Source organism: Oncorhynchus gorbuscha, linkage group LG08 (assembly GCF_021184085.1).
Source record: "Oncorhynchus gorbuscha isolate QuinsamMale2020 ecotype Even-year linkage group LG08, OgorEven_v1.0, whole genome shotgun sequence".
Taxonomy (NCBI): Eukaryota; Metazoa; Chordata; class Actinopteri; order Salmoniformes; family Salmonidae; genus Oncorhynchus; species Oncorhynchus gorbuscha.
Genome location: NC_060180.1, coordinates 12,529,094 through 12,556,995, shown reverse-complemented (window position 1 = coordinate 12,556,995; position 27,902 = coordinate 12,529,094). Strand labels below are relative to the sequence as shown.

Below are 27,902 nucleotides of genomic sequence, written 5' to 3'. Positions count from 1 at the left end.
AGAGCTCCTCAATAGCCTTGCTGAAGTAGCTAAAGAATGGGTCAGAAAAGCCCTGGTGAGGGAAAAAAAGAGGGGAGTAGCACACAATGCAAACGATATTGATTAAAGACCAGAGCAGAGAGTACCTACATGAGGCTCTCTATTGTGTGTCTTTGTGTGGCGATGAGAGGGAAGGCTGGGTGGGGATGGAGAGCCACTGATATCAATGTGCTTCTTGCTCGCTCTGAGAGCTGTACTTGTCCCCTACGAGGCTCCGTACCTCCTCACACCACACCACTCCAACCTAGTTCCCGGCTTTAGACATTGCTTGCCCCACTTATATACTGTGTTGTGCTACTGTCACTGGCTGGTGTGGACACAGTGGTATTTCATTGACATTTCTTCTGTCTGTTAAGCCATTAATCTTGTGTTCATAGTCAATTAGAGGAACTCTTGGCACCAAATCAAAGGCCAGAACAAGATGTGATCTCAAGCTCCCAGTTCATAATCAAGACAGATCTTATCAGATCCTCCAGCGAATGGTTAATGTGGGCAAGTTTTGTATCATCACCCTCTCCCCATCCTCTGCCATTGCTCCTGACACCCCCCCCCCACACACACACTCCCTTCACCACCACCCCCACTCTGCGACCTCACCATCCGTCCCCTCACTCTCACCCACACTCACTCAGTCACTCTCAGTCTGAACAGACACCCACACACACACACATACACACATTAACACTACACACGTGTGTCTACCTTTGTTTGATTCTTGCTGCTCACTTCCCAGTGAGCTCGGAACAGGACTGGAGAATAGGAGAGAAAAAGAGGAGAAGAGAGGAGAGGAGAATAGAGGAGAAGAGAGAGAAGAGAGAGAAGCTTTACTCACGGACTGGCTGACATTCACATAGCCATCACAGATCTTGTAGGACACGTACAGAGCAAGGCTCCACGTGTGACTGAGTGGGACCTGCAGATACCCAATACTGTGCCTTGGGACCTGAACACACACATTGGGAGTTGTGCCGTGGTAGCCAGACACCTATTAAAGCAGAGAGGCAAACCCCAAGGAAGGGAAGGGGGCGTCCAACAACAATCTGAGTGTTGACTCGAGCTCCTCCTCCCGTCCGTCTCTCATCCTCCTCTTGTCCATCTCTCCTCTCATCCTTCGTAATTCTGCTCTGGAGTGCACTGTGAGGTAAGGACACGCATGTTGTCGTTGTCAAGTGCCTGTGTGTGCATCATCTTGAAATGTTCACATCGATAAACAAGCCTGGATGTTATTCAAACTTGTTTTCTACATCCAAGACTTTTTTTCTCTCAGTCTCAGGAGGTTGGAGAAAGCTATGTGGGGGTTTGGAGCACTTTGCATTTGTTGTCGGTGGGACAAATAGATGACGCAGATAGTGAAGCTTTTATGTTGTTCTTCTTGTTTTTATTTACATCCTTTTCTACATAGCTTTCCTCTAAACCATTGTATGTTTGACTATGACTGCTTGCTTGTTAATCATTTGTCTGGCTCCCTGTCCGTCAGACTGCCTCGTTCTCTGTGTCTCTCTGTCAGCCTGTATCTCAGTCTGTTCCTCTAGTTCCCCATAAGAGTTGCTAAGTGTTAATGTGTAGTGGGAAGTGATAGCAGACAGAAAGAGGACCTATGCAATGAAGATCCTGCAAGGGCAATGTGTGTGTGTGTGTGTGTGTGTGTGTGTGTGTGTGTGTGTGTGTGTGTGTGTGTGTGTGTGTGTGTGTGTGTGTGTGTGTGTGTGTGTGTGTGTGTGTGTGTGTGTGTGTGTGTGTGTGTGTGTGTGTGTGTGTGTGTGTGTGTGTGTGTGTGTGTGTGTGTGTGTGAGAGAGAGAGAGAGAGAGAGAGAGAGAGAGAGAGAGAGAGAGAGAGAGAGAGAGAGAGAGAGAGAGAGAGAGAGAGAGAGAGAGAGAGAGAGAGAGAGAGAAGGAGAGAGAGAAAGAAGGGGTGGTGGATGTGAGGGAGAGAGAGAAGGCTAACACACTCAGACACTAACAATGGGGTAGAAAAACAGCTGTAAAATCTTATCAAGGTCCAGCTCCCCCTACCCTCCTCCTCCCACCCCCACGCCATATCATGCACCCCCCCATGCCATTTAATCTGTCCCTCCAACCCACTCACAGGAGGCAGATGGGACCCCTGAGTCTAGGACAGAAGGCATCTGACACCGTGTCCATACTGATAACTTACAGTAGGACTGAGCACTCTGAAACTGACTCCAGGCCTGTGTGCGCCGAGACACAGTGAAGGCTGATTAGAGATAGCAAAAATAAAGAAATTAGATAGGAGTGACTAACTGTAAGAGAGACAGAAATGAGAGATGGAGGAAGAAAGAGAGACGTGATAATAAACTCAATGCCCCAATCCTGTGGCAGGAGAATGTCCGTGGACCGTGTGTGTATTTATAGAGAGCTTTGGTTAAGTTCACTATTTTTTCTCTCTCTCTCTCTCTCTCGCTCTCGCTCTCTCTCTCTCTCTCTCTCTCTCTCTCTCTCTCTCTCTCTCTCTCTCTCTCTCAGAGAAAAAGGTGCTGTATAGAACCTAAAAGGGTTCTTAGGCTATCCTCATAGGAGAACCCTTTGAACAACCCTTTATCGTTCCAGGAAATACCCTTTTGGTTCCAAGTAGAATCGTTTTGGGTTCTAACTCTTTCCACAGAACATTCTATTTGGACCCCAAAAGGGTTCTACCTGGAACCAAAAAGGGTTGTCCTTTTGGCTGTAATTTGCTGAGGAGGCGTATGCATATTTTATCAGCAGGCACATTTAGAGAAAAAACAAGTCTGAATGAGAGAGAAAGACACAGAGAGACAGAGAGAGAGTGTGTGAGAGAGAAGAGAACAGAGAGACAGGGGGGGTGGGGGGTAGAGGTCTGGTTTATAGTATGCATGTGGCACCAGTTATGAGCCAATTAGACATGGAGCTGTAGTCAACACCACTTAGCTTAATTTGTGTGTCTTCTTCCATCACACTTTCTCTTATTTTCCTGTCACAGTCTCTCTCCATTTCTCATTCTCTATTACTCTGGACCCCATGTCCTTCCCATTCTCTCATTCTCTATTACTCTGGACCCCATGTCCTTCCCGTTCTCTCATTCCCTATTACTCTGGACCCATGTCCTTCCCTTCTCCTCCTCTCATTCTCTATTACTCTGGACCCCATGTCCTTCCCATTCTCTCATTCCCTATTACTCTGGACCCATGTTCTTCCCTTCCCCTCCTCTCATTCTCTATTACTCTGGACCCATGTCCTTCCCCTCCTCTCATTCCCTATTACTCTGGACCCCATGTCCTTCCCATTCTCTCATTCCCTATTACTCTGAACCCCATGTCCTTTCCGTTCTCTCATTCCCTATTACTCTGGACCCCATGTCCTTCCCGTTCTCTCATTCCCTATTACTCTGGACCCCATGTCCTTCCCATTCTCTCATTCCCTATTACTCTGGACCCATGTCCTTCCCCTCCTCTCATTCTCTATTACTCTGGACCCCATGTCCTTTCCCTCCTCTCATTCTCTATTACTCTGGACCCATGTCCTTCCCCTCCTCTCATTCCCTATTACTCTGGACCCATGTCCTTCCCCTCCTCTCATTCTCTATTACACTGGACCCCATGTCCTTTCCCTCCTCTCATTCTCTATTACTCTGGATCCCATGTCCTTCCCCTCCTCTCATTCCCTATTACTCTGGACAAATGTCCTTCCCCTCCTCTCATTCTCTATTACTCTGGATCCCATGTCCTTCCCCTACTCTCATTCTCTATTGCTCTGGATCCCATGTCCTTACACTCCTGTCATTTCTCTCATTAGTCTCTCTCTCTCCACCTCCCTCTCTCATTTATCTGTCTCCCCATCTCCCTCTCTCCCTGTAAAGCTTTATGGGTTGCTCACTCCTCTACTGAGATAATGAGATCCTCCGTACTTTGTAATGATGCAGCTGTTGTTGGTGTGGAACTTGGAGGTCCCTATGTACGATTGTCATCTGATCTGCAGGGCACAGCCGTGACGCTGACAAACACACACCAACAAGAGGACGTTTTTGAAGACTGTGACTTTGAACAAATGCATTTTCTCTCTGGAGACAAGAGCCAAGACCTGTAATCATATCTACAAATCATCACAACAGCGAGAACAGGAAAGAAAAAAAACATCCCAATCTGAAAACGGTTTCAAAGTTCTTGCAGCTTTGTCTGCTGTTGTCAAAATAATCTGTATTCCAATTGGATTATACTAAAGCACCTCCAGGTGTTGTTTACGTCAATCCAAAGTAAATTGGCTGCTTTTCTCCGATAACAAGGGATGTAAAAGACCATGAAAAAATACCCTATATTTAGAGAACAAACCCATTTGAACTACCTTACTATAAATAGAGATATACAGTAAATTCAAAGGAATCCACTTCTGAGTGATATTTGCAATCCACCTAACACTTTGAAAGTCATACAATGAGGGATTTTACACCACGTGTCAAGCTGCGCCATACAGATCCAGAGTATTATAGCAAGACAGTTTGCTTTTCTGCATGAATTATTCCGTGTGAACAGTGGAAATGTTACCTCACATTAATGAATCATCTGCTGCTAGACCTCTTTAGGACTTGATGAATGGTAGGAGCAGAACTATGTGATGGAACTGATGGATGCTTTTTACCTTTCCCCCTGATCTTTCAGTTCCTGGGGGACGGCATAGTGGTGTCTGAGTGTGAATGATGGCAGCGATGGCCTGGCATCTCTGCCTGGCCGTGTCTCTCCTCTGTGGCACCCCCTGGCCCCAAGGACACTCAGCTCTGGCTCCTGAGAACGAGGTGCCACTCCGCCCCACCGCCTGGCTGCCTGATGGAAAGGTCACCACCATGCATCTGCCCAAAGGACGCACCCGGAGGTACAGCACAGAGACCCCATCAGGGGAGGTGGATAGTATTGCACACTAAATGTTAATGTTCCATGTCCTGGACATAGATTGAAATACTTAAGAGAGGCCTCTGTTTAATATCCTGTCTTTGTCCAACTTTATACTGTCACTACAAAGGCGCTATAATTACAAGGTACCTACATGGTGATTTCCTGTGTAATTCTACATGGGTTTGAGCAACAACAATGATGGCCTTAATCTTAATAGCCATTCCTTTAGTTGTTGGAAAGGCAGTGGTTCAGTGCTGTGGCCCCATGGACAGGAAGAGCAGCCCACTTGGCCCAGGCTCTGCTGATCAGTGCCAGTTGTAGAGCTCTAACACTGGGAGCTGTAAATTGGAATCTGGGCATCCGTGTGAGCTGCAGTCTGTCCATTGATGCATTTATGCATGATGAAACAAAAATTTTGAAAATGAGAAAAAAAATCTGCTAATGATGATTCTAATGAATCAATCAATTAATCCAAGTATTACCCGTCACAACTTTAGCATGGCACAGCTGTTGAGAAACAGCAGCACAGTAGCAGTTGATCCAGAACATACATGTAAAAGAAGGATGATACTTTTCAAAGGGCAGAGTAAATATTTTGGTGGCTGTGATAACATAGAGGTCGATTACGTTACGTCTCGATATTGAATGACTCACCTTGATGAGTGATGCTGGTGACAGTACAAAGACAATCAAATAATGATGTCAGAATCAGCCGGTGTTCAGTTGGTGAGTTTGAATCTAATTCTATTGTGACGATGAACAATAAGCTTGTAGAAGGAGACTATAATGTCTAAGCACAGAAATGTGGTGGGTCTAAGGTGGAGATGTGAGCAAAGAGATCTCTATCTGTACAGCGCAGGTCCATGGAAGTTCATCACGGATTGTTAGTTGACCTCTCCTTGTTAACTTTATGGGTTTATCAGTGTATGGAGAAAAAAACTGATAGACATTTTGTACATTTTTTAAATGCCTTAGTGGCTACATGTTACAGTACCTTTCTAAGTGTGGGACAAAAAAGGCATGAAAACGTTTGAAGTGGAATCCCTTTTTTGTGTGGTACCTAACTTCGTGCAGGCTGTACTTCACACTCAAGAAGAAGGTTGCGATGATGTCTGTGACCGTCAGTCCCTGTGACCTCCCCATCGAGTGGACCCTTGAAGCCCGAACCCTGAAGGACAAACCGCCTAAGAGTCTGCACTGTGAGTGTGAAACACTGATAGACAATAAAAGCAATTACACACAACACCCTCTCACATGTAATTTATATTCATATCAATTCGGTTTCATTACACCACAATCCAATTCAAACTGGAGACATTTATTTTTGACATAGTGGCCATTAAAAGACTAACCCTGGTCATAAATGTCTACAAGATAGGAGAGACTTAATCAATCAATTGGTCTTGTTCTCTCTTTCCACATCTTTGTTTTCCTCTCTCTCGCTCTCTTACTCACACACACAGTACTGAGCCCAGGATACTGAATAAAACCGGTTTAGTATATCACTGGACAATCTTTCCAAGTATTTTACCTTTTGCTTTCTTTAATTTCAAAGCAAGAAGGACAGTAATATATCTAAATGTCACATGTTTTTCCTGAATGTAAGAGAGATTAGACTGAAGTATTGCCAGTACTTGAGAATAAGAGAGTTAAAACATTTGCCATTTCAAATAAGACATATACTGAGTGTGAAATAGATAGGTTTGTACAGAACGGCATGCAAGTTCTACCCTGTACAGTATAAACTGAAATTCAGCTTAAATTAGACCTTTAGCATTCCATTGAAAATGTATCATATTCACGCCCAAGATCAGACTCTGCAGTTTTTATTTGTGATGCTATGGGCTAAGTGAAACCCGAAATAGAGCATATCTGGTGAAAACCTCTTCAAGAGTTGAGTGACAAAATAAAGAAGAGATAAATCTAAGCTACATAACTACATTAATTTAAATGTTATAATAATCTATGGTTGTGCATCTAAAAAAATGTACATCGATTAAACACAAAAGTTGCCTATTTAGGCCAGCAATGAACATCCTCCATGACCCTCACCAGCCTGCTTAGTTAAAATCTGTGGGTATTCTAGATGGACATACAGCTTTATGAAGTTAACAGCGACACATACACTGAGTGTACAAAACATTAGTCTTTTTCCGAGGGCAAAGGAGGGTGTAACTCAATACTATGAAGCCGTTCCTAATGTTTTGTACACTCAGTGTAAATCATTCAGTGTGGCTTCCCAACCTATGCCTAAATTATTCAGTTTGATTGTGTAACATTTTGGTACCCTTTCATTTCATTAATAAAGAGTAACTGCCCCTAAAACCCAGGAATCCCTTTGAAAACAGTATGTGCTGCATTGATGTCAGAAACATTTATTCTAGTGTCGAAATTGACCAAAAAGTGTACATTGGATACATTTGGTAATAAAGTCAGTATCGTCCAAAACGGAGTGAAACCTCCGTACTTCACAACGAGTAAATGACGGTTGGGTTTGGATTAGGATGTCAACATATCATGCCCCCTTTTTCCAAGCTCCACGTGCACATCGCCCCTCCGCCCACGTCGCTTCATTATTTCATCGCCCTCAACGCGTTCAAAGGATCACCGCGTGAAAAGCCCAATACGGATTCGCACAGCCAACAACTATGGTTTGCACGAACTATGGTTTGCATGCCCTGCGGATGGACCCTATCACGCGGAATAGGTGGTTGGAGTTTATTGCGGTCTCCAGTGGTGGTGAGTATACCGGTAGCTAGACCATAGACTGCTGGTGATGTATATTTTGATCATCATTATCACTGTGATAGCTAAGGTCAGCTATGCTAGCGAACTAGTTAGGTACCAAGCTAACGTTAGCCTACCTCAGTACAACTCGATTTGGCTTAGAAACATGATAACATTTCAAAAGAAGGCAAATAATTAGTAGCAACACCTTTTGTCGTGATTCTGATGTCATCAGAAAGCCAGCCAACTAAGATTGAGGAAACAACCATATTTTAGCTAGCTAACGTTAGCATTGCTAGCTATCTTTGACGAACTTTTCTAGTAACAGTAATGACAACATTGGCATCTCTCTAAAGTCAATTTGATGACATCATAATATGGCAAAGTTGTTTCATAATAATTGTTTGCGTACTTTAACAATGTCGTCATATTTCCGTGCAGCTCTAAATTAGTGTAATTTAGACGAAACTGTCACATTAGCCCCAGAGACGAGATGCAACCCATGTAGGGCACAAATAGATACTGAATGCAGCTAGTTATGGTGGTACTAGCTAACTCATGTCTGACAACAACAGTGTAGTGAGTAGCAGCAACAAACTCAAACCAACCCAGGGCCATAGCAAAATATGTCATATAGTTGGTTGCAGCGTGTAACAGCGTCACTGCCCTGAATCTGATCCAATCTGGAGCCAGTCCGTTTTACTTCCGTAAAACAGAATTACGATCCAAATGAAATGACGTTATTTTTCGAGCTCTGTTTATAATTGAGGGATGATGATGATAATCCTTGACCCTGTTTTTCTTTTAGATAAAGTGCACAGTTGGGTGCCAGACTGATCCCCTGGTCATGAATGGACCTACCAAAAGGAGCAAAGGTGGGTATCATAACATGTCCAGCAATGTGATTGCAATGGTTTAGAGACCTTAGTTCACCTGTTATTTTCATAGCTTCTAAGGTAAGACCTCAGAATAAAAGTTGTCATGCGACACAATTACTCTTGTGACACCTGTTGCCAATCTCCCTCAACGATGAAAAGGACACACCATCATGAGGCCTCTGATAGTGGCCCGCGTTACTGCACAGGTGACACAGTCGGTTTCATCAACAACAACAGGGAATGTGTGTTATGTGAAAAGTTGTATTAAAAAATACATGGCTGGATAAACTAGTAGGCTAATTCCCCAGCCAAGGAAATACAATTAGTAGATACATTTTGGTTAAGTGCATTAGCAAAAAGCTTTGTCCTTTCTTTAGAACAAAATGCAATTTACTACTTGGCTGTCTATTATATCACCCTGTCACAGGCCCTCCCTGTCAACACACCCTCATAAGATTGCCTGCTACAGTTGTTCGAGAGCTGTCCAGTTTACAGCCAAACATGCAGCATAGTGAAGACCAACAAGGGGGCCCTCATCAGCATCATGCAGACATGCCCTGGTGTAACAGTATAACTTTAGACCGCCCACTCGCCCATACCCGGGTGCGAACCAGGGACCCTCTGCACACATCAACAACGAAGCATCGTTACCCATCGCTCCACAAAAGCCGCGGCCCTTGCAGAGCAAGGGGAACCACTACTTCAAGGTCTCAGAGCAAGTGACGTCACCGATTGAAACGCTATTAATGCGCACCACCGCTAACTAGCTAGTCGTTTCACATCCGTTACACTGGCTGTGAGCATTCCTATGAATGGAACAGTCAATCACATGTTGGCAAGTATATGGTTAGCAACCTTCACCTATCGGTGGCAACTGCTTTCACAGGGTCATCTTCTGTACAAATACAGAAGGTAACCTATTTCATGATACATTAGATAACCCAATTGTGAAACATAATTTATGTAAACTGATATTATTTGTTGCTTATTTTCTAATTCTTAGATGCATGTAGTGTCCAGGGTATAACCTAGCCTGGTGGATCCAGCCTGATTGCTGTGTTTATCATTCTACTTCACTTCACATTTAGGATATCTGGAGTGAAATAGAAAGGTGAACGCAGTGATCAGGTTGGTTCCACCAGGCTAGTCATACCCACCATTGATATTGTAATCGTGTGTGACCAACCAGTATCTTTGATAAGGGGCCAGGAGCTGATCTATGCTGCTATGCCCATCAATGGGACTCTGGCAAAGACCTCGCCTCACCTCTTGCCTGCTCACCAACGGTCGTCGATGGCAAGACCAGACTCGCGTAGGTTTAGTCTGACCTGTTCAAACTTCTACATAAAACCTGTTTGTGTAACCCAGATGTTACCTATGTGTTCACAGAAACATGTATGGAGCCAGCGCATGTAGACTTGCAATATTATGTGATGAAGTCCAGACTGACAGACAGGCTTGATACTGATGTTTTTGAATGGAGACCTGGCACTCAGCATTAAAATGTAACTAGACACAACTTATTTGTATTGTCTTTTTTGTTTGTTTTTGCTTTCAGTCAATGGGGAGAGAGAAACCTTGTGTATTCTGCACTGTGATTAGGGAACTCCTGTTATATACAGTATAACACACAGAAAGGTATGACCATACTTGACATGTTTGCCAAGGTAGCCCCATTACCACCAGACAAAATACCAATAGGCACAGTATCTGTATCACCTGGGAATGACAATGAAAGGTGTACATTGTTATGTTAGCTGAACACTGCTTCTATGGCAGTGGTATTAAAACTTTTTCAGCGGGGACACCCACTGCCGACCCCATATCTAATGACAACCTTAAAAATCTGTAAAATTAGATTTTCACAACAATTAAAATTGAGAACTGTTGTATACATTTACTCAATTGTATTTTTCAAATGATCTTCCTCGGTAAGGTTTGTATATTGTCCCATGCAATAATCTGTACTCTCAATGTTTTATTATGTGAAGGGTTGTTTATTCTATGTGGGCCTGTTACTACTTTTGAAAATGATCAAAACTCTTAGTTTAGAATATCTACATAAATTCAGCAATTGCATTCTACCCATGTCACTCTGTAGGATACTGACCTATTCAAAACTTCCTCCGGCATCTGACCATCTGCCTGTAGTTATTGAACTGTATTTGAGTTTGGGGGAAAGGTTCTGTCAGATGGGTGTCTTGGTGGTGGAAAGGATACACCCACATCAAACGACACCTCCAAGCCAACTCATGTTTGGCTTCAATCATGGCCGTCAATCCCATTTATTTATAAAGCCCTTCTTACATCAGCAGTTGTCTCAAAGTGCTTATACAGAAATCCAGCCTAAAAACACAAAGAGCAAGCAATGCAGATGTAGAAGCACAGTGGTTAAGAAAACCTCCCAAGAAAGGCAGGAATTTACAAAGAAACTTATAAAGGAACCAGGCTCTGAAGGATGGACAGTCCTCTTCTGGCTGTGCCGGGTGGAGATTATAAGAGTACATGGCTATTAATGCCAGATCGTTCTTCAAGATGTTCAAACGTTCATAGATGACCAGCAGGGTCAAATAATAACCCCAGTGGTTATAGAGGGTGCAACAGGTCAGCACCTCGGGAGGAAATGTCAGTTGGCTTTTCATAGCTGAGCATTCAGAGGTCGAGACAGCAGGTGCGGTATATTTGGTCTACCGCACCTGGTCAAAACAGCAGGTCCGGGACAAGGCAGTGCGTCCGGTGAGAAAGATGGGAGAATTAGAGGGAGCATACCTAAGATCACACAAGACACCAGATTACATTTACATTTAAGTCATTTAGCAGACGCTCTTATCCAGAGCGACTTACAAATTGGTGCATTCACCTTATGACATCCAGTGGAACAGTCACTTTACAATAGTGCATCTAAATCTTAAAGGGGGGGGGAAGAGGGAATACTTATCCTATCCTAGGTATTCCTTAAAGAGGTGGGGTTTCAGGTGTCTCCGGAAGGTGGTGATTGACTCCGCTGTCCTGGCGTCGTGAGGGAGTTTGTTCCACCATTGGGGGGCCAGAGCAGCGAACAGTTTTGACTGGGCTGAGCGGGAGCTGTACTTCCTCAGTGGTAGGGAGGCGAGCAGGCCAGAGGTGGATGAACGCAGTGCCCTTGTTTGGGTGTAGGGCCTGATCAGAGCCTGGAGGTACTGAGGTGCCGTTCCCCTCACAGCTCCGTAGGCAAGCACCATGGTCTTGTAGCGGATGCGAGCTTCAACTGGAAGCCAGTGGAGAGAACGGAGGAGCGGGGTGACGTGAGAGAACTTGGGAAGGTTGAACACCAGACGGGCTGCGGCGTTCTGGATGAGTTGAAGGGGTTTAATGGCACAGGCAGGGAGCCCAGCCAACAGCGAGTTGCAGTAATCCAGACGGGAGATGACAAGTGCCTGGATTAGGACCTGCGCCGCTTCCTGTGTGAGGCAGGGTCGTACTCTGCGGATGTTGTAGAGCATGAACCTACAGGAACGGGCCACCTCCTTGATGTTGGTTGAGAACGACAGGGTGTTGTCCAGGATCACACCAAGGTTCTTAGCGCTCTGGGAGGAGGACACAATGGAGTTGTCAACCGTGATGGCGAGATCATGGAACGGGCAGTCCTTCCCCGGGAGGAAGAGCAGCTCCGTCTTGCCGAGGTTCAGCTTGAGGTGGTGATCCGTCATCCACACTGATATGTCTGCCAGACATGCAGAGATGCGATTCGCCACCTGGTCGTCAGAAGGGGGAAAGGAGAAGATTAGTTGTGTGTCGTCTGCATAGCAATGATAGGAGAGACCATGTGAGGTTATGACAGATCCAAGTGACTTGGTGTATAGCGAGAATAGGAGAGGGCCTAGAACAGAGCCCTGGGGGACACCAGTGGTGAGAGCGCGTGGTGAGGAGACAGATTCTCGCCACGCCACCTGGTAGGAGCGACCTGTCAGGTAGGACGCAATCCAAGCGTGAGCTGCGCCGGAGATGCCCAACTCGGAGAGGGTGGAGAGGAGGATCTGATGGTTCACAGTATCGAAGGCAGCCGATAGATCTAGAAGGATGAGAGCAGAGGAGAGAGAGTTAGCTTTAGCAGTGCGGAGCGCCTCCGTGATACAGAGGAGAGCAGTCTCAGTTGAATGACTAGTCTTGAAACCTGACTGATTTGGATCAAGAAGGTCATTCAGAGAGAGATAGCGGGAGAGCTGGCCAAGGACGGCACGTTCAAGAGTTTTGGAGAGAAAAGAAAGAAGGGATACTGGTCTGTAATTGTTGACATCGGAGGGATCGAGTGTAGGTTTTTTCAGAAGGGGTGCAACTCTCGCTCTCTTGAAGACGGAAGGGACGTAGCCAGCGGTCAGTGATGAGTTGATGAGCGAGGTGAGGTAAGGGAGGAGGTCTCCGGAAATGGTCTGGAGAAGAGGGGAGGGGATAGGGTCAAGCGGGCAGGTTGTTGGGCGGCCGGCCGTCACAAGACGCGAGATTTCATCTGGAGAGAGAGGGGAGAAAGAGGTCAGAGCACAGGGTAGGGCAGTGTGAGCAGAACCAGCGGTGTCATTTGACTTAGCAAATGAGGATCGGATGTCATCGACCTTCTTTTCAAAATGGTTGACGAAGTCGTCTGCAGAGAGGGAGGAGGGGGGGAGGAGGATTCAGGAGGGAGGAGAAGGTGGCAAAGAGCTTCCTAGGGTTAGAGGCAGATGCTTGGAATTTAGCGTGGTAGAAAGTGGCTTTAGCAGCAGAGACAGAGGAGGAAAATGTAGAGAGGAGGGAGTGAAAGGATGCCAGGTCCGCAGGGAGGCGAGTTTTCCTCCATTTCCGCTCGGCTGCCCGGAGCCCTGTTCTGTGAGCTCGCAATGAGTCATCGAGCCACGGAGCGGGAGGGGAGGACCGAGCCGGCCTGGAGGATAGGGGACATAGAGAGTCAAAGGATGCAGAGAGGGAGGAGAGGAGGGTTGAGGAGGCAGAATCAGGAGATAGGTTGGAGAAGGTTTGAGCGGAGGGAAGAGATGATAGGATGGAAGAGGAGAGAGTAGCGGGGGAGAGAGAGCGAAGGTTGGGACGGCGCGATACCATCCGAGTAGGGGCAGTGTGGGAGGTGTTGGATGAGAGCGAGAGGGAAAAGGATACAAGGTAGTGGTCGGAGACTTGGAGGGGAGTTGCAATGAGGTTAGTGGAAGAACAGCATCTAGTAAAGATGAGGTCGAGCGTATTGCCTGCCTTGTGAGTAGGGGGGAGGGTGAGAGGGTGAGGTCAAAAGAGGAGAGGAGTGGAAAGAAGGAGGCAGAGAGGAATGAGTCAAAGGTAGACGTGGGGAGGTTAAAGTCGCCCAGAACTGTGAGAGGTGAGCCGTCCTCAGGAAAGGAGCTTATCAAGGCATCAAGCTCATTGATGAACTCTCCGAGGGAACCTGGAGGGCGATAAATGATAAGGATGTTAAGCTTGAAAGGGCTGGTAACTGTGACAGCATGGAATTCAAAGGAGGCGATAGACAGATGGGTAAGGGGAGAAAGAGAGAATGACCACTTGGGATAGATGAGGATCCCGGTGCCACCACCCCGCTGACCAGAAGCTCTCGGGGTGTGCGAGAACACGTGGGCGGACGAAGAGAGAGCAGTAGGAGTAGCAGTGTTGTCTGTGGTGATCCATGTTTCCGTTAGTGCCAAGAAGTCGAGGGACTGGAGGGAGGCATAGGCTGAGATGAACTCTGCCTTGTTGACCGCAGATCGGCAATTCCAGAGGCTACCTGAGACCTGGAACTCCACGTGGGTCGTGCGCGCTGGGACCACCAGATTAGGGTGGCCGCAGCCACGCGGTGTGGAGCGTTTGTATGGTCTGTGCAGAGAGGAGAGAACAGGGATAAACAGACACATAGTTAACAGGCTACAGAAGAGGCTACGCTAATGCAAAGGAGATTGGAATGACAAGTGGACTACACGTCTCGAATGTTCAGAAAGTTAAGCTACGTAGCAAGAATCTTATTGACTAAAATGATTAAAATGATACAGTACTGCTGAAGTAGGCTAGCTGGCAGTGGGTGCGTTGTTGACACTACACTAATCAAGTCGTTCCGTTGAGTGTAATAGTTTCTACAGTGCTGCTATTCGGGGGCTAGCTAGTAGTGTTGTTTACGTTACGTTGCGTTAAAAGAACGACAATAGCTGGCTAGCTAACCTAGAAAATCGCTCTAGGCTACACAATTATCTTTGATACAAAGACGGCTATGTAGCTAGCTATGTAGCTAGCTACGATCAAACAAATCAAACCGTTGTACTGTAATGAAATGAAATGAAAATGTGATACTACCTGTGAATGCGACCGGGTTGTTGAGTTCTATTCAGAAGACGTTGGCTAGCGTTGGCTAGCTGTTGGCTAGCTAGCAGAGTCTCCTACGTTAAGGACGACAAATAGCTGGCTAGCTAACCTCGGTAAATTAAGATAATCACTCTAAGACTACACACTCTAAACCTAAGCAACACAATTATCTTGGAACGAAGATACGAAGACAGCAAAGACAGCTATGTAGCTAGCTAACACTACACTGATCGAGTCGTTCAGTTGAGTGTAATAGTTTTCCCAGTGCAGCTAATCAGTGGACGTTAGCTAGCTGGCTAGTGAAGACTACGTTAGGACGGCGAAATACGATAATTACGCAATTATCTTTGATACAAAGACGGCTATGTAGCTAGCTGAGAAGAAATTGCTAAGATTAGACAAATCAAACCGTTGTGCTATAATGAAATATAATGAAATTAAATGTAAAAAGTTATACTACCTGCGGGAGCAAGCGCCGATGCGACCACTCGCTCCAAACCGGAACCGGAACATAAGACAGGATAATTACACCAGATAGGACAGACTGACCCTTGCCCCCCCAGCACATAGACTACTGTAGCATTGATACTGGAGACTGCGAGTGGGGGGGGGGGGGGTCGGGGGAAACTGTGGCCCCTTCGGCCCGGGCCAACCAGGCAGGATACAGCCCCAACCACTTTGCCAAAGCACAGCCCACACCAAAGTGATATCACTAACTTAGTACCCTGGGAAAAGGCGGAATAAAGCCCACAAAGTTCTTCCCCACCGCACGAGCCAAAGGGGATGCAAAACTGGATAGAATGATCACATCAGTGACTCAATGCCACCAGCATTTCTTGAGGCGCAAGCCAAAAAAACTAGGCCAACTTAGCAGGTGCAGTTCACCTTTATGTCAGGAGAAACTATAAATGCTTATGGTGAAAAGGGGTTCATATGAATAAGGTAAACTCTTTTTAGCACTTAATTGATTATAGTTGAGTACTGTATGAATGAAAAGTAATCAAGATGAATATAGAACTGTATTACTATCTTCAATGACTGTGAGAGCACGTTCTGTCTAGTTAGTGTAAGTCTGTGTGTGGCACTGTGTGCATGTAGGAGACAGAATATTCATGACCTGTGGCTTAACAGTGTTTTCTGCACAGGGAGTACCAAGAAGAGTATGCCAGAAGTGTGGTGGAGAGGACCTGGAACTGAAGCCAAGATACACACCTACACTGGCAACGCCATGAACACCTACACAGGTCCTTCGTACGCCCCAGCATCTATCTACATCCTCAGGCTGCGGTCCAAGGACCAGGACACCAGGGCTACTGTGTACCTCCATGAGGGCTCTGGGACCTCCTGGGCCTTCCCACAGCTTCCCTCTGACTCCCGTGTCCACACCCTGGGTGTAGGAATGACCAGTGTCACCCTCAGCTGGGCCCCCAGTGCCCCCCTCAAAAGGCTGCACACCCAACGCAGCTATGACTACTGTGTCCTCGTCAATCGCAAACACAACTACCGCAACCTTTGTGCCGCCCAGGAGGGCATCAGGAAGGAGCGGGAGAAAGACAAGAAAAGGGAGAAGGACAAACAGAGGAAAGTAACTGTGTGGCCGATTCTCAAAGACTGGTGGTGGCAGCAGTGGGATGCTGACACTGAGCTCCAGTCACCCGCTGCGCTCCGTGACGACTATGGTCATCTTCAATGCGTTTGTAAGGGAACAGAGAGCGTGTGCACGGTCTCTGAGCTCGTCCCTGACACGCAATACTACTTTGACGTTTTTTTGATTGACAGGCTAAATGGAACCAGTGCCGCATATACTGGAACATTCGCTCAAACACACGAGGAGGCCCGACCAGCTATCACACCACTTAGGGAAGGGGAGCTCCGGTGGGTGACCTTCCAGGATGGAGGCTCAACCTCTGGGGAGTTCTTTAGCTTCCGCCCCCGGGGCTGGCAACAGAGTGGCCTGCTCACTCTACAGAGCTGCGAAAGCAGTGAGAAGATCAACATCACCGTTTCCAGCAAGGGCAAAGAGCTCAGCTCCCAGGCTGTGGGAGAAAACCTTGTTCAGATCTGGCTCCAGGGCAGCCCTTCCTACCTCATCCACTTGGAGAAAGAGCGAACGGCGGCTCCCAGACATGCTGCTCCAAGAGTGCTGAAGGCCTCTGTTAAGATGCAGGCATCCTCCACTTACCATCGTCAAGGGATACCTTCGCTCCCCTCCACTCTGCAGATAAAGTCTTTCAACAGGCTCAGGAGCTGTGAATCTGTCACCCTGGCCTGGATGGGCACAGAGGAGAGGAGCCTTTACTGCGTGTACCGCCAGAGGCTGGGTAAGGGGGGAGGTAAGAAGGGAGGCACGGCACCCTGCCTGGGGCCTGAGTCACGGTCGGACACTGAGAAGGTCCTGTGTAAATACTTCCAGGAGCTCAACCCTCGACGGGCTGTCACGACAGCCGTGATCGGAGGCCTGGAGCCTGGGGTGGCCTACATATTTGATGTCTATCTAATGAGACGCTGGGGGATCCCCATAAAGTACAGCAGCAAGACAGTAAGAACCAGGAAGGAGTGCTGAGCTGCTGCCCACTCCTAGTCTCAGTCTGCAGCAGAATTGGACTTAACAAAGAGGTGATTTACAAAGACTTACCATGAAAAGGTAATTCTACTACGAGGGAGACTGTTAAGAAATGTGGTACACCCTGTGAAGAGTGGTCACATTTGAACACTGGTACTCGTGGATTGGGTAGGAGTAGCAGAGGGGCGACTGCACACCAGCAAAATTCATTCCATTTCAGTAACCTGTGCTTTTTGTCTTTTTGTTTATAGTTGATGATGTGCCAGTTGTCTAGGTACTAATTGTCTGACTGAGTACAAAGGAGGATATACGTTTTTGATTAATACAAATTTTTAGTGAAGACTGTGCCAAAAAATATGCAACAGAAGCAGATTTTGATTATACTTTGCAATGGGGAGAGAGAACTTCTGGCAAGAACCTACAGTATATATTTAGTGCTGCATTGTTCTACAGGCTTAAAACACAGATAGGGTAATCTATTGATGCTTAGCGCAAAGTTAATGTGTATCTTGTGTTCTGCTTTCGCATTAAGTAGATCAAATTTGTTAGCGACTAGCTTCATTGTCGTTGATGTATTATTGTGCTATACTTCAAATACACCAATAAACACACATTAGGTATCTGTATCCTCGAATCAACATTCATCACTATCCTATTTTGGTTGACTTGTCTCTTTGCTTACTTAGTTGAGAAAACAAATTGAGAGATCAACACACCCCTACCCTATACTAACTTGCATTTATTTATCTCTAGGCTGCTTAGATGATTACTACAAAACTAAAGAGCAAGACTAAAGATCATAAGTCTCAAATCTAAAGAACATGATTTAAAATACTTTCGATGACAATATTATTGATATAGAGGCAATAATGATTGAGAGATCACTGCACTTCCTGATTTGACCTCATTAAGAAATGCTAGCGGCCATGCCTGAATTCAAACTTGAGTTGGTTTTGGGGTGTGGTATGATGTGGGTGTCTCTTGTGTGTTTGAAGGTGGGAACAGGTAGCCAAATTATATTGGCAATTAGCTTCAGCTGGCTGGTGTGAAATAGTGGCAAAGTTGTTTGGACTTTGGATAGCCTATCTCTGGGGATAGTTAGGGACTGTCAATTTAATTACACAATGTAAATTGGACAACATTTTAATGTTGCACAACTCTTAGTTGTCGAATTTATTTAAAATAATATATGAATTTCTGGTTTGGTGTTTTTAGGGCATTGAAATTTGACCTTTTTAAAATATTGGCCCACATGTACTATTTATTTGTATTATTTACTTATGGGGGGGGGGGGTTACGGGGACGTCCCTACCCCATTGAAGTTTACATTTAAAATGGTAAGGAATGGTTAAGATTTAGGGTAGGTATGTCCCAAGGATCCCGGATAACACTGACCAATATCAAACAAAATTGACCATGGGCTTTACAATGGCATCGCCTGCAGCTACTCCGAATTGATGATTACTTGGGAGCAGCCAGCTGTGGGCAGGATTAAATTAACCCAAACCAAGGAAAACTGTTAGGATATCCTTCATTCAGTTACATGTTTTTCTTCCTATCAATCTCAGTTTTGGACAAGACTGACTTTATGACCAACATTTACCTATTTACACTGTGTATAAATGTTTCTGACTCATATCGATTCCACATAGGCCATTTTCAAAACGAGAAGTTTTGTAGGCGAAGTCATTTTTTTTTTTTTTTCATTAAAAAAAAGTACTACTTTTTCTCCCAAATTTCGTGGTATCCAAAAGGCAGTTGCAGTCTCGTCTCATCGCTGCAACCCCGTACGGACTCGGGAAAGCCGTGCGTCTTCCGAAACAGAACCCGCACTGCTTCTTGATACAATGCCCGTTTAACGCGGAAACCAGCCGCACCAATGGCGTTACGACCACGTGCTTTAAGACCCAAACGGCGTTTCATACGACAGAGCCTGGACTCACTCGAACCCAGAAACTGTAGTGGCACAGCTACTGATGCTGTGCCCGACCACCCTGCCAATCGCTAAGTCACTGTACCTGATTCAACAGACAGAATGAGTGTTCGTCAACCTGTGCCTAAAATGATTGACACAAATAGTTACCACAGTCACAAAGTCATAAACCCCGCCCATGTAAAAAACATGTATCTTCTAAAAATTAGATTTGAAACCAAACCTTCACCAAACTGCTAACTGTATGCCTAACACTAACCTTAAATTAAGACATATTAAGCACGTTTTTCATTATCTTTTACGATATACTTTGCGGCTGTGGTAACTAGTGAAAGCCACACAAACGGAACATACGCAACAACAAAAAAGTGCGTTTACGCCTACGTACACTCCGTTGACAGGACAGCGCGCCAAAATTTGTAAACAAAGCAAATGAAGCTTTCAAACAGATATCCACCATTTTGATAAAGAAGAAGGTTTCAAGGTAGGTAGAGGTTTTAAAACGCTATTACAAATAACGTTATGAATAACGTGTGCAGACAATACTTGTTTTGAATTCATTTACAGGGGCTTTCTGCACTGCATTTTAAAAAAGGAAAAAAAATGGCGACATTGCCACTGTTTTGGTAAACAAGAGGGCTGGAGAAATGTAGCGAAGTACGTAAGCGAACCACTCAAAATTGATGGACAAAACTAGCTATGCATGCATACATACAGTAGCTACATTATTCATTATTCATCTCATATGCATACGTATATACTGTACTCTATATCATCTACTGCATCCTTATGTAATACATGTATCACTAGCCACTTTAACTATGCCACTTTGTTGACATACTCATCTCATATGTATATACTGTACTCGATACCATCTACTGTATCTTGCCTATGCTGCTCTGTACCATCACTCATTCATATATCTTTATGTACATATTCTTTATCCCCTTACACTGTGTATAAGACAGTAGTTTTGGAATTGTTAGTTAGATTACTTGTTGGTTATCACTGCATTGTCGGAACTAGAAGCACAAGCATTTCGCTACACTCGCATTAACATCTGCTAACCATGTGTACGTGACAAATACAATTTGATTTGATTTGAAAAAAAGGACTGAACATCAACGGGAATACAATTGCAGTTTTAATCATGTTTTGACGCAATACAGTGTTAGCCTAAAATGTCATTGTTTACAAACAATGGAGTTAAACAATATTGTATTTTGGGTTCTGATGGGGTATAGCAGTTGAACTAAGCTCATGAGTGATTTATAAGTTATATTCTTCAAGAATCATTGGCTATAACGTTATGTGGTTACATTTCTCCAGCCCTTAGTGATATATATATATATACACACACACACACACACACACACACACACACACACACACACACACACACACACACACACACACACACACACATACACACACACACATACTTGAAGTCGGGAAGTTTACATACACCTTAGCCAAAAACATTTAAACTCAGTTTTTCACAATTCCTGACATTTAATCCTAGTAAAAATTCCCTTTTCTTAGGTCAGTTAGGATCACCACTTTATTTTAAGAATGTGAAATGTCAGAATAATTGTAGAGAAAATGATTTATTTCAGCTTTTATTTCTTTCATCACATTCCCAGTGGGTCAGAAGTTTAAATACACTCAATTAGTTTTTGGTAGCATTGCCTATAAATTGTTTAACTTGGGTCAAATGTTTTAACCATAAGTTAGGTGAATTTTGGCCAATTCCTCCTGACAGAGCTGGTGTAACTGAGACAGGTTTGTAAGGCCTACTTGCTCGCACACACTTTCCCCACACATTTCTATATGATTGTGGTCAGGTCTTTGTGATGGCTACTCCAACACCATGACTTTGTTGTCCTTAAGCCATTTTGCCACAACTTTGGAAGTATGCTTGGTGTCATTGTCCATTTGGAAGACCCATTTGTGACCAAGCTTTAACTTCAATTTTCTTGAGATGTTGCTTCAATACATCCACATCCTCCCTCATGATGCCATCTATTTTGTGAAGTGCACCAGTCCCTCCTGCAGCAAAGCACCCCCACAACATGATGCTGCCACCCCCGTGCTTCACGGTTGGGGTGGTGTTCTTCGGCTTGCAAGCCTCCCCCATTTTCCTCCAAACATAATGATGATCATTAAGGCCAAACAGTTATATTTTTGTTTCATTAGACCAGGGGACATTTCTCCAAAAAGTACAATCTTTGTCCCCATGTGCAGTTGCAAACCGTAGTCAGGCTTTTTTATGGTGGTTTTGGAGCAGTGGCTTCTTCTTTGCTGAGCAGCCTTTCAGGTTATGTCGATATAGGAGTTGTTTTACTGTGGATATCGATACTTTTGTACCCGTTTCCACCAGCATCTTCACAAGGTCCTTTGCTGTTGTTCTGGGATTGATTTGCACTTTTCTCACCAAAGTACATTCATCTCTAGAACACAGAACGCGTCTCCTTCCTTAGCGGTATGGCGGCTGCGTGGTCCCATGGTGTTTATACTTGCTTGCTATTATTTGTACAGATGAACATGGTACTTTCAGGGGTGTGGAAATTGCTCTGAAGGATGAACCAGACTTGTGAAAGTCTACAATTGTTTTTCTGAGGTCTTGGCTGATTTATTTTAATTTTCCCATGATGTTAAGCAAAGAGGCACTGAGTTTGAAGGTAGGCTTTGAAATACATCCACAGATACACCTCCAATTGACTAAAATGATGTCAATCAGCCTGTCAGAAGCTTCTAAAGCCATGCCATCAAATCAAATTAATTTATATAGCCCTTCGTACATCAGCTGACATCTCAAAGTGCTGTACAGAAACCCAGCCTAAAACCCCAAACAGCAAGCAATGCAGGTGTAGAAGCACGGTGGCTAGGAAAAACTCCCTAGAAAGGCCAAAACCTAGGAAGAAACCTAGAGAGGAACCAGGCTATGTGGGGTGGCCAGTCCTCTTCTGGCTGTGCTGGGTGGAGATTATAACAGAACATGGCCAAGATGTTCAAATGTTCATAAATGACCAGCATGGTCCAATAGTAATAAGGCAGAACAGTTGAAACTGGAGCAGCAGCACAGTCAGGTGGACTGGGGACAGCAAGGAGTCATCATGTCAGGTCGTCCTGGGGCACGGCCATTTTCTGGAATTTCCCAAGCTGTTTAAAGGCACAGTCAACTTAGTGTATGTAAACTTCTGACCTACTGGAATTGTGATACAGTGAATTATAAGTGAAACAATCTGTCTGTAAACAATTGTTGGAAAAATTACTTGTGTCATGCACAAAGTAGATGTCCTAACCGATTTGCCAAAACTATAGTTTGTTAACAAGAAATTTGTGGAGTGGTTGAAAACGAGTTTTAATGACTCCAAGTGTAAGTCGCTCTGGATAAGAGCGTCTGCTAAATGACTTAAATGTAAAATGTAAATGTATGTAAACTTACGACTTCAACTGTATATACAGTACTATTCAAAGTTTGGACACATCTACTCATTCAAGTTTTTCTTTATTTTGTACTATTTTCTACATTGTAGTATAATAGTGAAGCCTTCAACACTTTATTTATTTTTGCTATTTTGCAACCCAGTATCTCTACTTGCACATTATCATCTGCACATATCACTCTAGTGTTAATGCTAAATTGTAATTATTTATCCTATTGCCTTACCTCCCTAATCTTACTACATTTGCACATACTGTACATATATTTTTGTATTGTGTTATTGACTGTATGTTTGTTTATCCCATGTGTAACTCTGTGTTGTTGTTTTTGTCACACTGCTTTATCTTGGCCAGGTCGCAGTTGTAAATGAGAACTTGCCTCAACTGGCCTACCTGGTTAAAGAAAGGTGAAATATATACAAATATTTTTAAAGATGGAATCATGTAGTAACCAAACAAGTGTTAAACAAAGTAGCCACCATTTGCCTTGATGACAGCTTTGCACAATTTTGGCACTCTCAACCAGCTTAACCTGGAATGCTTTTTCAACAGTCTTGAAGGAGTTCCCACATATGTTGAGCACTTGTTGGCTGCTTTTCCTTCACTCTGAGGTCCAACTCATCTCAAACCATCTCAATTGTTTTGAGGTCAGGTGACTGTGGAGGCCAGGCAAGTCTCTTCTTATTGGTGACCTATAGTAGTGATTTCTCTGCAGAAATTTGACCACGAAGCCCTGATTCACGCAGTGTCTTCTGAACAGCTGATGTTGAGATGTGTCTGTTACTTGAAATCTGTGAAGCATTTATGTGGGCTGCCATTTCTGAAGCTGGTAACTCTAATGAACTTATCCTCTGCAACATAGGTAACTCTGGGTATTCCTTTCCTTTGGCGGTCCTCATGAGAGCCAGTTTTATCATAGCGCTTGATGGTTTTTGCGACTGCACTTGAATACATTTTTAATGTTCTTGAAATGTTCCTCATTGGCTGACCTTCATGTCTTAAAGTAATGATGGAATGTCTTTTCTCTTTGCTTATTTGAGCTGTTCACGCCATAATATGGACATGGTCTTTTACCAAATAGGGCTGTCTTCTCTATACCTGCCTACCTTGTCACAACACACCTGATTTGTCTCAAACACAAAGGAAAGAAATTCCACAAATTAACTTTTAAGAAGGCATACCTGTTAATTGAAATGCATTCTAGGTGACTATCTCATGAAGTTGGTTGAGAGAATGCCAAGAATGTGCAAAGCTGTCATGAAGGCAAAGGGTGGCTACTTTGAAGAATCTCAAAGATGAAATATATTGAGATTTGTTGAACACTTTTTTGGTTACGACATGATTCGATATGTGTTATTTCATAGTTTCAATTGCAGATTTCCCTTTTAACCTAAAGTTGACAGATCGGGATGTGGCTACTCGACCAGTGTCAAGCACTGTTCAACACCTCCAGCCTCTATGGGGTGCTGGGCGTTTCCAAGGAGGCGACAGACGCAGAGATCCGACACAGCTACTACAAGGTGTCGCTCAGGGTTCACCCAGATCGTGCTCCCGAAGACCTGCAGGCAACAGAGAAATTTCAGGTGGGAAAGTGTCATCTAAAACACCTACTCAAATCTGCAGTTAGCCTAGTTCACCTAGCTAACTGTCTAGAGTTGTATTTTGCTGCATTTACCTAGCCCCTATCTTTCAGGTGCTTGGGAAGTTATATGCCGTGTTGAGTGACAAGGAGCAGAGGGCAGTGTATGATGAGCAGGGACTTGTGGCTGAGGAATCGGACTTACTGCAGCAGGATCAATGCTGGGAGGAGTACTGGAGGTTGCTGTTCCCTAAGGTAGCCTAACTATATAACTATCTAAAGCTGATTAACATATTCTCCATACACCGTATTTACTTTTTAGGCCCTCCTGAGAGAACTTTTCTTTTTCATACCTTAGCCATAAAATAGTCACTAGACGTGTGTAATTTTGAGTAATGTACCTTAATCATTACAAGACTGTCATCAGCATCACCCAGTACCATCTTCCTCTGTATCTCCCCAGCTTCTTGACTTTCTTTATCCGCCTGGAAGCAAATAACAAACACCCAGTATAATGTCACAATTAGAATTTGTTCTAACAGCCATCTCTCCTTCATTAGATCACATTGGAGGACATCCAGGAGTTTGAGAGGAAGTACAAAGGCACGGAGGAGGAGAGGCAGGATGTGATGCAGATTTACCTGCAGCACCAGGGGAACATGGACGCCATCATGGCCTCAGCCCTTTGCTGCTCTCAGGAGGACGAGCCCAGGATCACAGCCCTTATACAGACAGCCATCCAGGCAGGGGAACTCACGGCCTACCCTGCTTTTACCCAGGAGAGCACCAGGAAGAAGAAAACACGCAAACATAAGGTACAGTGTGCTTTATACAAATACTTGTACACACTCACTTCCTCTTTTGGTAATTCTTTTTAGTTCATATTTGTGAGAATACTTTGTTCTTCCAGGCTGATGAAGAAAGACAAGAAGCTGAGGAGAGGCAGAGAGAGATGGGACTCAATGATGCTGATGACAGTCTTGTAATGATGTTAAAGGTAAGTTGAATCACACAACCAAGATCTTAACTGGTGACTGTTTTAGGGGTTCAGGTACAGCATTAATGGTGTGTATTTTTGTCTCATTAACAGCAAAAGCAGAAGTCCAGAGAGCAGAATTTGAACTCTTTCCTGTCTGACCTGGAAGCCAAATACTCCAAGGGAGGAAAAGCCAAAGCAGGAGGGAACGGAAAAAAGTGAAGACTTCAAACCCTTGAAGGTAGAGGTTAAGGTCAAATTTTTATCAAAACTTGACACCTGCATGCTCCCTAGTCACACATCTATCACGTATTTCTTTACAAATTATCTTACTGATCTAAGCTCCACTAGCACCTCTGCTGAAAGTAGAATATGGCTTCTACTGCAGTGAGGTGAATTGTCCCAGTACTTAAACAGCCCCTCTATTCCCTCGAAAGTCTCCTGTGCCTTACACTAAGCCCTCATCACATTAAGGTTTGTTAGGAAAACATCTATCACCTACCTTTTAGTTGGAGTCTCTCTAAGGCTTGTCTTTTCTCTTCCCATTAAGGTATGCTATGTGAAACCCCAAAGTTTTGTGCTTGTCTTTTTTACATGGGAAAATAAAGGTAATGTGCTTATAAAAGTACAAAGCAGGTCACTCGAAGCGTGTCAGTGTTCAAAAGGCTTTTGTTTCTCCCTGCATAGTTGGACTTGCCATTCGGGTCATCCTACGAAAATTGTCTTTCCTGTCCCCTACCTTAACCACCAGGAAAAACACTTATGTTAGATAATGACATGTTGTTTTAATTTAAGTGTTTTGTTAATAAAACATATGTAAAACAGATATTGCAAACTATTTGTATATAGTGCGTTTGGAAAGTATTCAGACCCCTTGATTTCCCCCCCCCCCACAGTACTACTTTACAGCCTTATTCTAAAATGTATTAAAAAACATGTTTTTCCTCAATCGACACATAATACCCCATAATGACAAAGCAAAAACAGTTTTAGACATTTTTGCAAATTTATTTAAAATGAGCTGTCATATTTACATAAATATTCAGACACTTTACTCAGTGCCTTGTTGAATCACCTTTGGCAGCGATTACAGCCTCGAGTATTCTTGGGTATGATGCTACAAGCTTGGCACACCTGTATTTGGGGAGTTTCTCCCATTCTTCTCTGCAGATCCTCTCAAGCTCTGTCAGGTTGGATAGGGATTGTCGCTGTACAGCTATTTTCAGGTCTCTCCAGAGATGTTCGATTGGGTTCAAGTCCGGGCTCTGGCTGGGCCACTCAATGACATTCATAGCCTTGTCCCAAAGCCACTCCTGCATTGTCTTGGCTGTGTGCTTAGGGTCATTGTCCTGTTGGAAGGTGAAACTTTGCCCCAGTCTGAGGTCCTGAGCACTCTGGAGCAGGTTTTCATCAAGGATCGCGCTGTACTTTGCTCTGCTCTGTTTCCCTTTATCCTGACTAGTCTCCCAGTCCCTGACACTGGAAAATATCCCCACAGCATGATGCTGCCACCACCATGCTTCACTATAGGGATGGTGCCACGTTTCTTCCAGACGTGACGCTTGGCATTCTGGCCAAAGAGTTAAATCTTGGTTTCATCAAGATTCATCTATAACGTAACAAAATGTGGAAAAAGGGAAGGGGTCTGAAAACTTTCCAAATGCACTATATATACACAGTTGAAGTCAGACGTACATACATTTAAACTCAGTATTTCACAATTCCTGACATTTAATCCTAGTAAGAATTCCCTGTCTTAGGTCAGTTAGGATCACCACTTTCTTTTAAGAATGTGAAATGTCAGAATAATAGTTGAATAATTTGTTTCAGCTTTTATTTATTTTATCACATTCACAGTGGGTCAGAAGTTTACATACACTCAATTAGTATTTGGTAGCATTGCCTTTAAAGTGTTTAACTTGGGTCAATCATTTCAGGAAGCCTTCCACAAGCTTCCCACAATAAGTTGGGTGAATTTTGGCCCATTCCTCTTGACAGAGCTGGTGTAGCTGAGTCAGGTTTGTAGGCCTCCTTGCTCGCACATGCTTTTTCAGTTCTGCCCACAAATTTTCCATAGGATTGAGGTCGGGGCTTTGTGATGGCTACTCCAAAACCTTGACTTTGTGGTCATTAAGCCATTTTTCCACAACTTTGGAGGTATGCTTGGGGTCATTGTCCATTTGGAAGACCCATTTGTGACCAAGCTTTAACTTCCTGACTGATGTCTTGAGATGTTGCTTCAATATATCCACATCATTTTCCTCCTTCATGATGCCATCTATTTTGTGAAGTGCACCAGTCCCTCCTTCAGCAAAGCACCCCCACAACATGATGCTGCCACCCCATGCTTCAAGGTTGGGATGGTGTTCTTCGGCTTGCAAGCCTCCCCCTTTTTCCTCCAACCATAACGATGGTCATTATGGCCAATCAGTTCTATTTTTGTTTCATCAGACCAGAGGACATTTCTCCAAAAAGGTACGATCTTTGTTCTCATGTACAGTTGCAAACCGTAGTCTGGCTTTTTTTATGGCAGTTTTGGAGCAGTGGCTTCTTCCTTGCTGAGCGGACTTTCAGGTCATGTCGATA

General features: G+C 44.3%; 2 protein-coding genes across 7 annotated transcripts; both read left to right on the top strand.

Moving 5' to 3' along the window:
• Positions 1–766: 766 nt before the first annotated feature.
• Positions 767–17,999, top strand: LOC124041214 (protein NDNF-like). 3 transcript variants are annotated; one of them, XM_046358537.1, is made up of 5 exons: positions 7,566–7,640; positions 8,437–8,503; positions 8,934–9,818; positions 10,065–10,144; positions 15,964–17,999. In XM_046358537.1, the coding sequence occupies exon 5, from the start codon at positions 15,981–15,983 to the stop codon at positions 17,379–17,381; it is 1,401 nt and encodes a 466-aa protein (XP_046214493.1). In that variant the 5' UTR covers positions 7,566–7,640; positions 8,437–8,503; positions 8,934–9,818; positions 10,065–10,144; positions 15,964–15,980; the 3' UTR covers positions 17,382–17,999. The 3 variants fall into 3 exon arrangements, with proteins under 3 accessions (XP_046214490.1, XP_046214491.1, XP_046214493.1); XM_046358534.1 differs by lacking the exons at positions 7,566–7,640; positions 8,437–8,503; positions 8,934–9,818; positions 10,065–10,144 and adding exons at positions 767–1,180; positions 4,671–4,881; positions 5,976–6,100; XM_046358535.1 differs by lacking the exons at positions 8,934–9,818; positions 10,065–10,144 and having other exon boundaries at positions 7,448–7,640.
• Positions 18,000–19,660: 1,661 nt separating this feature from the next.
• On the top strand, positions 19,661–26,142 carry LOC124041211 (dnaJ homolog subfamily C member 9-like). 4 transcript variants are annotated; one of them, XM_046358525.1, is made up of 8 exons: positions 19,661–19,798; positions 23,116–23,168; positions 24,158–24,344; positions 24,455–24,595; positions 24,901–25,155; positions 25,251–25,337; positions 25,431–25,557; positions 25,867–26,142. In XM_046358525.1, the coding sequence occupies exons 3-7, from the start codon at positions 24,171–24,173 to the stop codon at positions 25,536–25,538; spliced, it is 765 nt and encodes a 254-aa protein (XP_046214481.1). In that variant the 5' UTR covers positions 19,661–19,798; positions 23,116–23,168; positions 24,158–24,170; the 3' UTR covers positions 25,539–25,557; positions 25,867–26,142. The 4 variants fall into 4 exon arrangements, with proteins under 4 accessions (XP_046214481.1, XP_046214484.1, XP_046214480.1 ...); XM_046358528.1 differs by having other exon boundaries at positions 24,165–24,344; positions 25,431–26,142; XM_046358524.1 differs by having other exon boundaries at positions 25,431–26,142.
• The last annotated feature ends 1,760 nt before the right edge of the window (positions 26,143–27,902 follow it).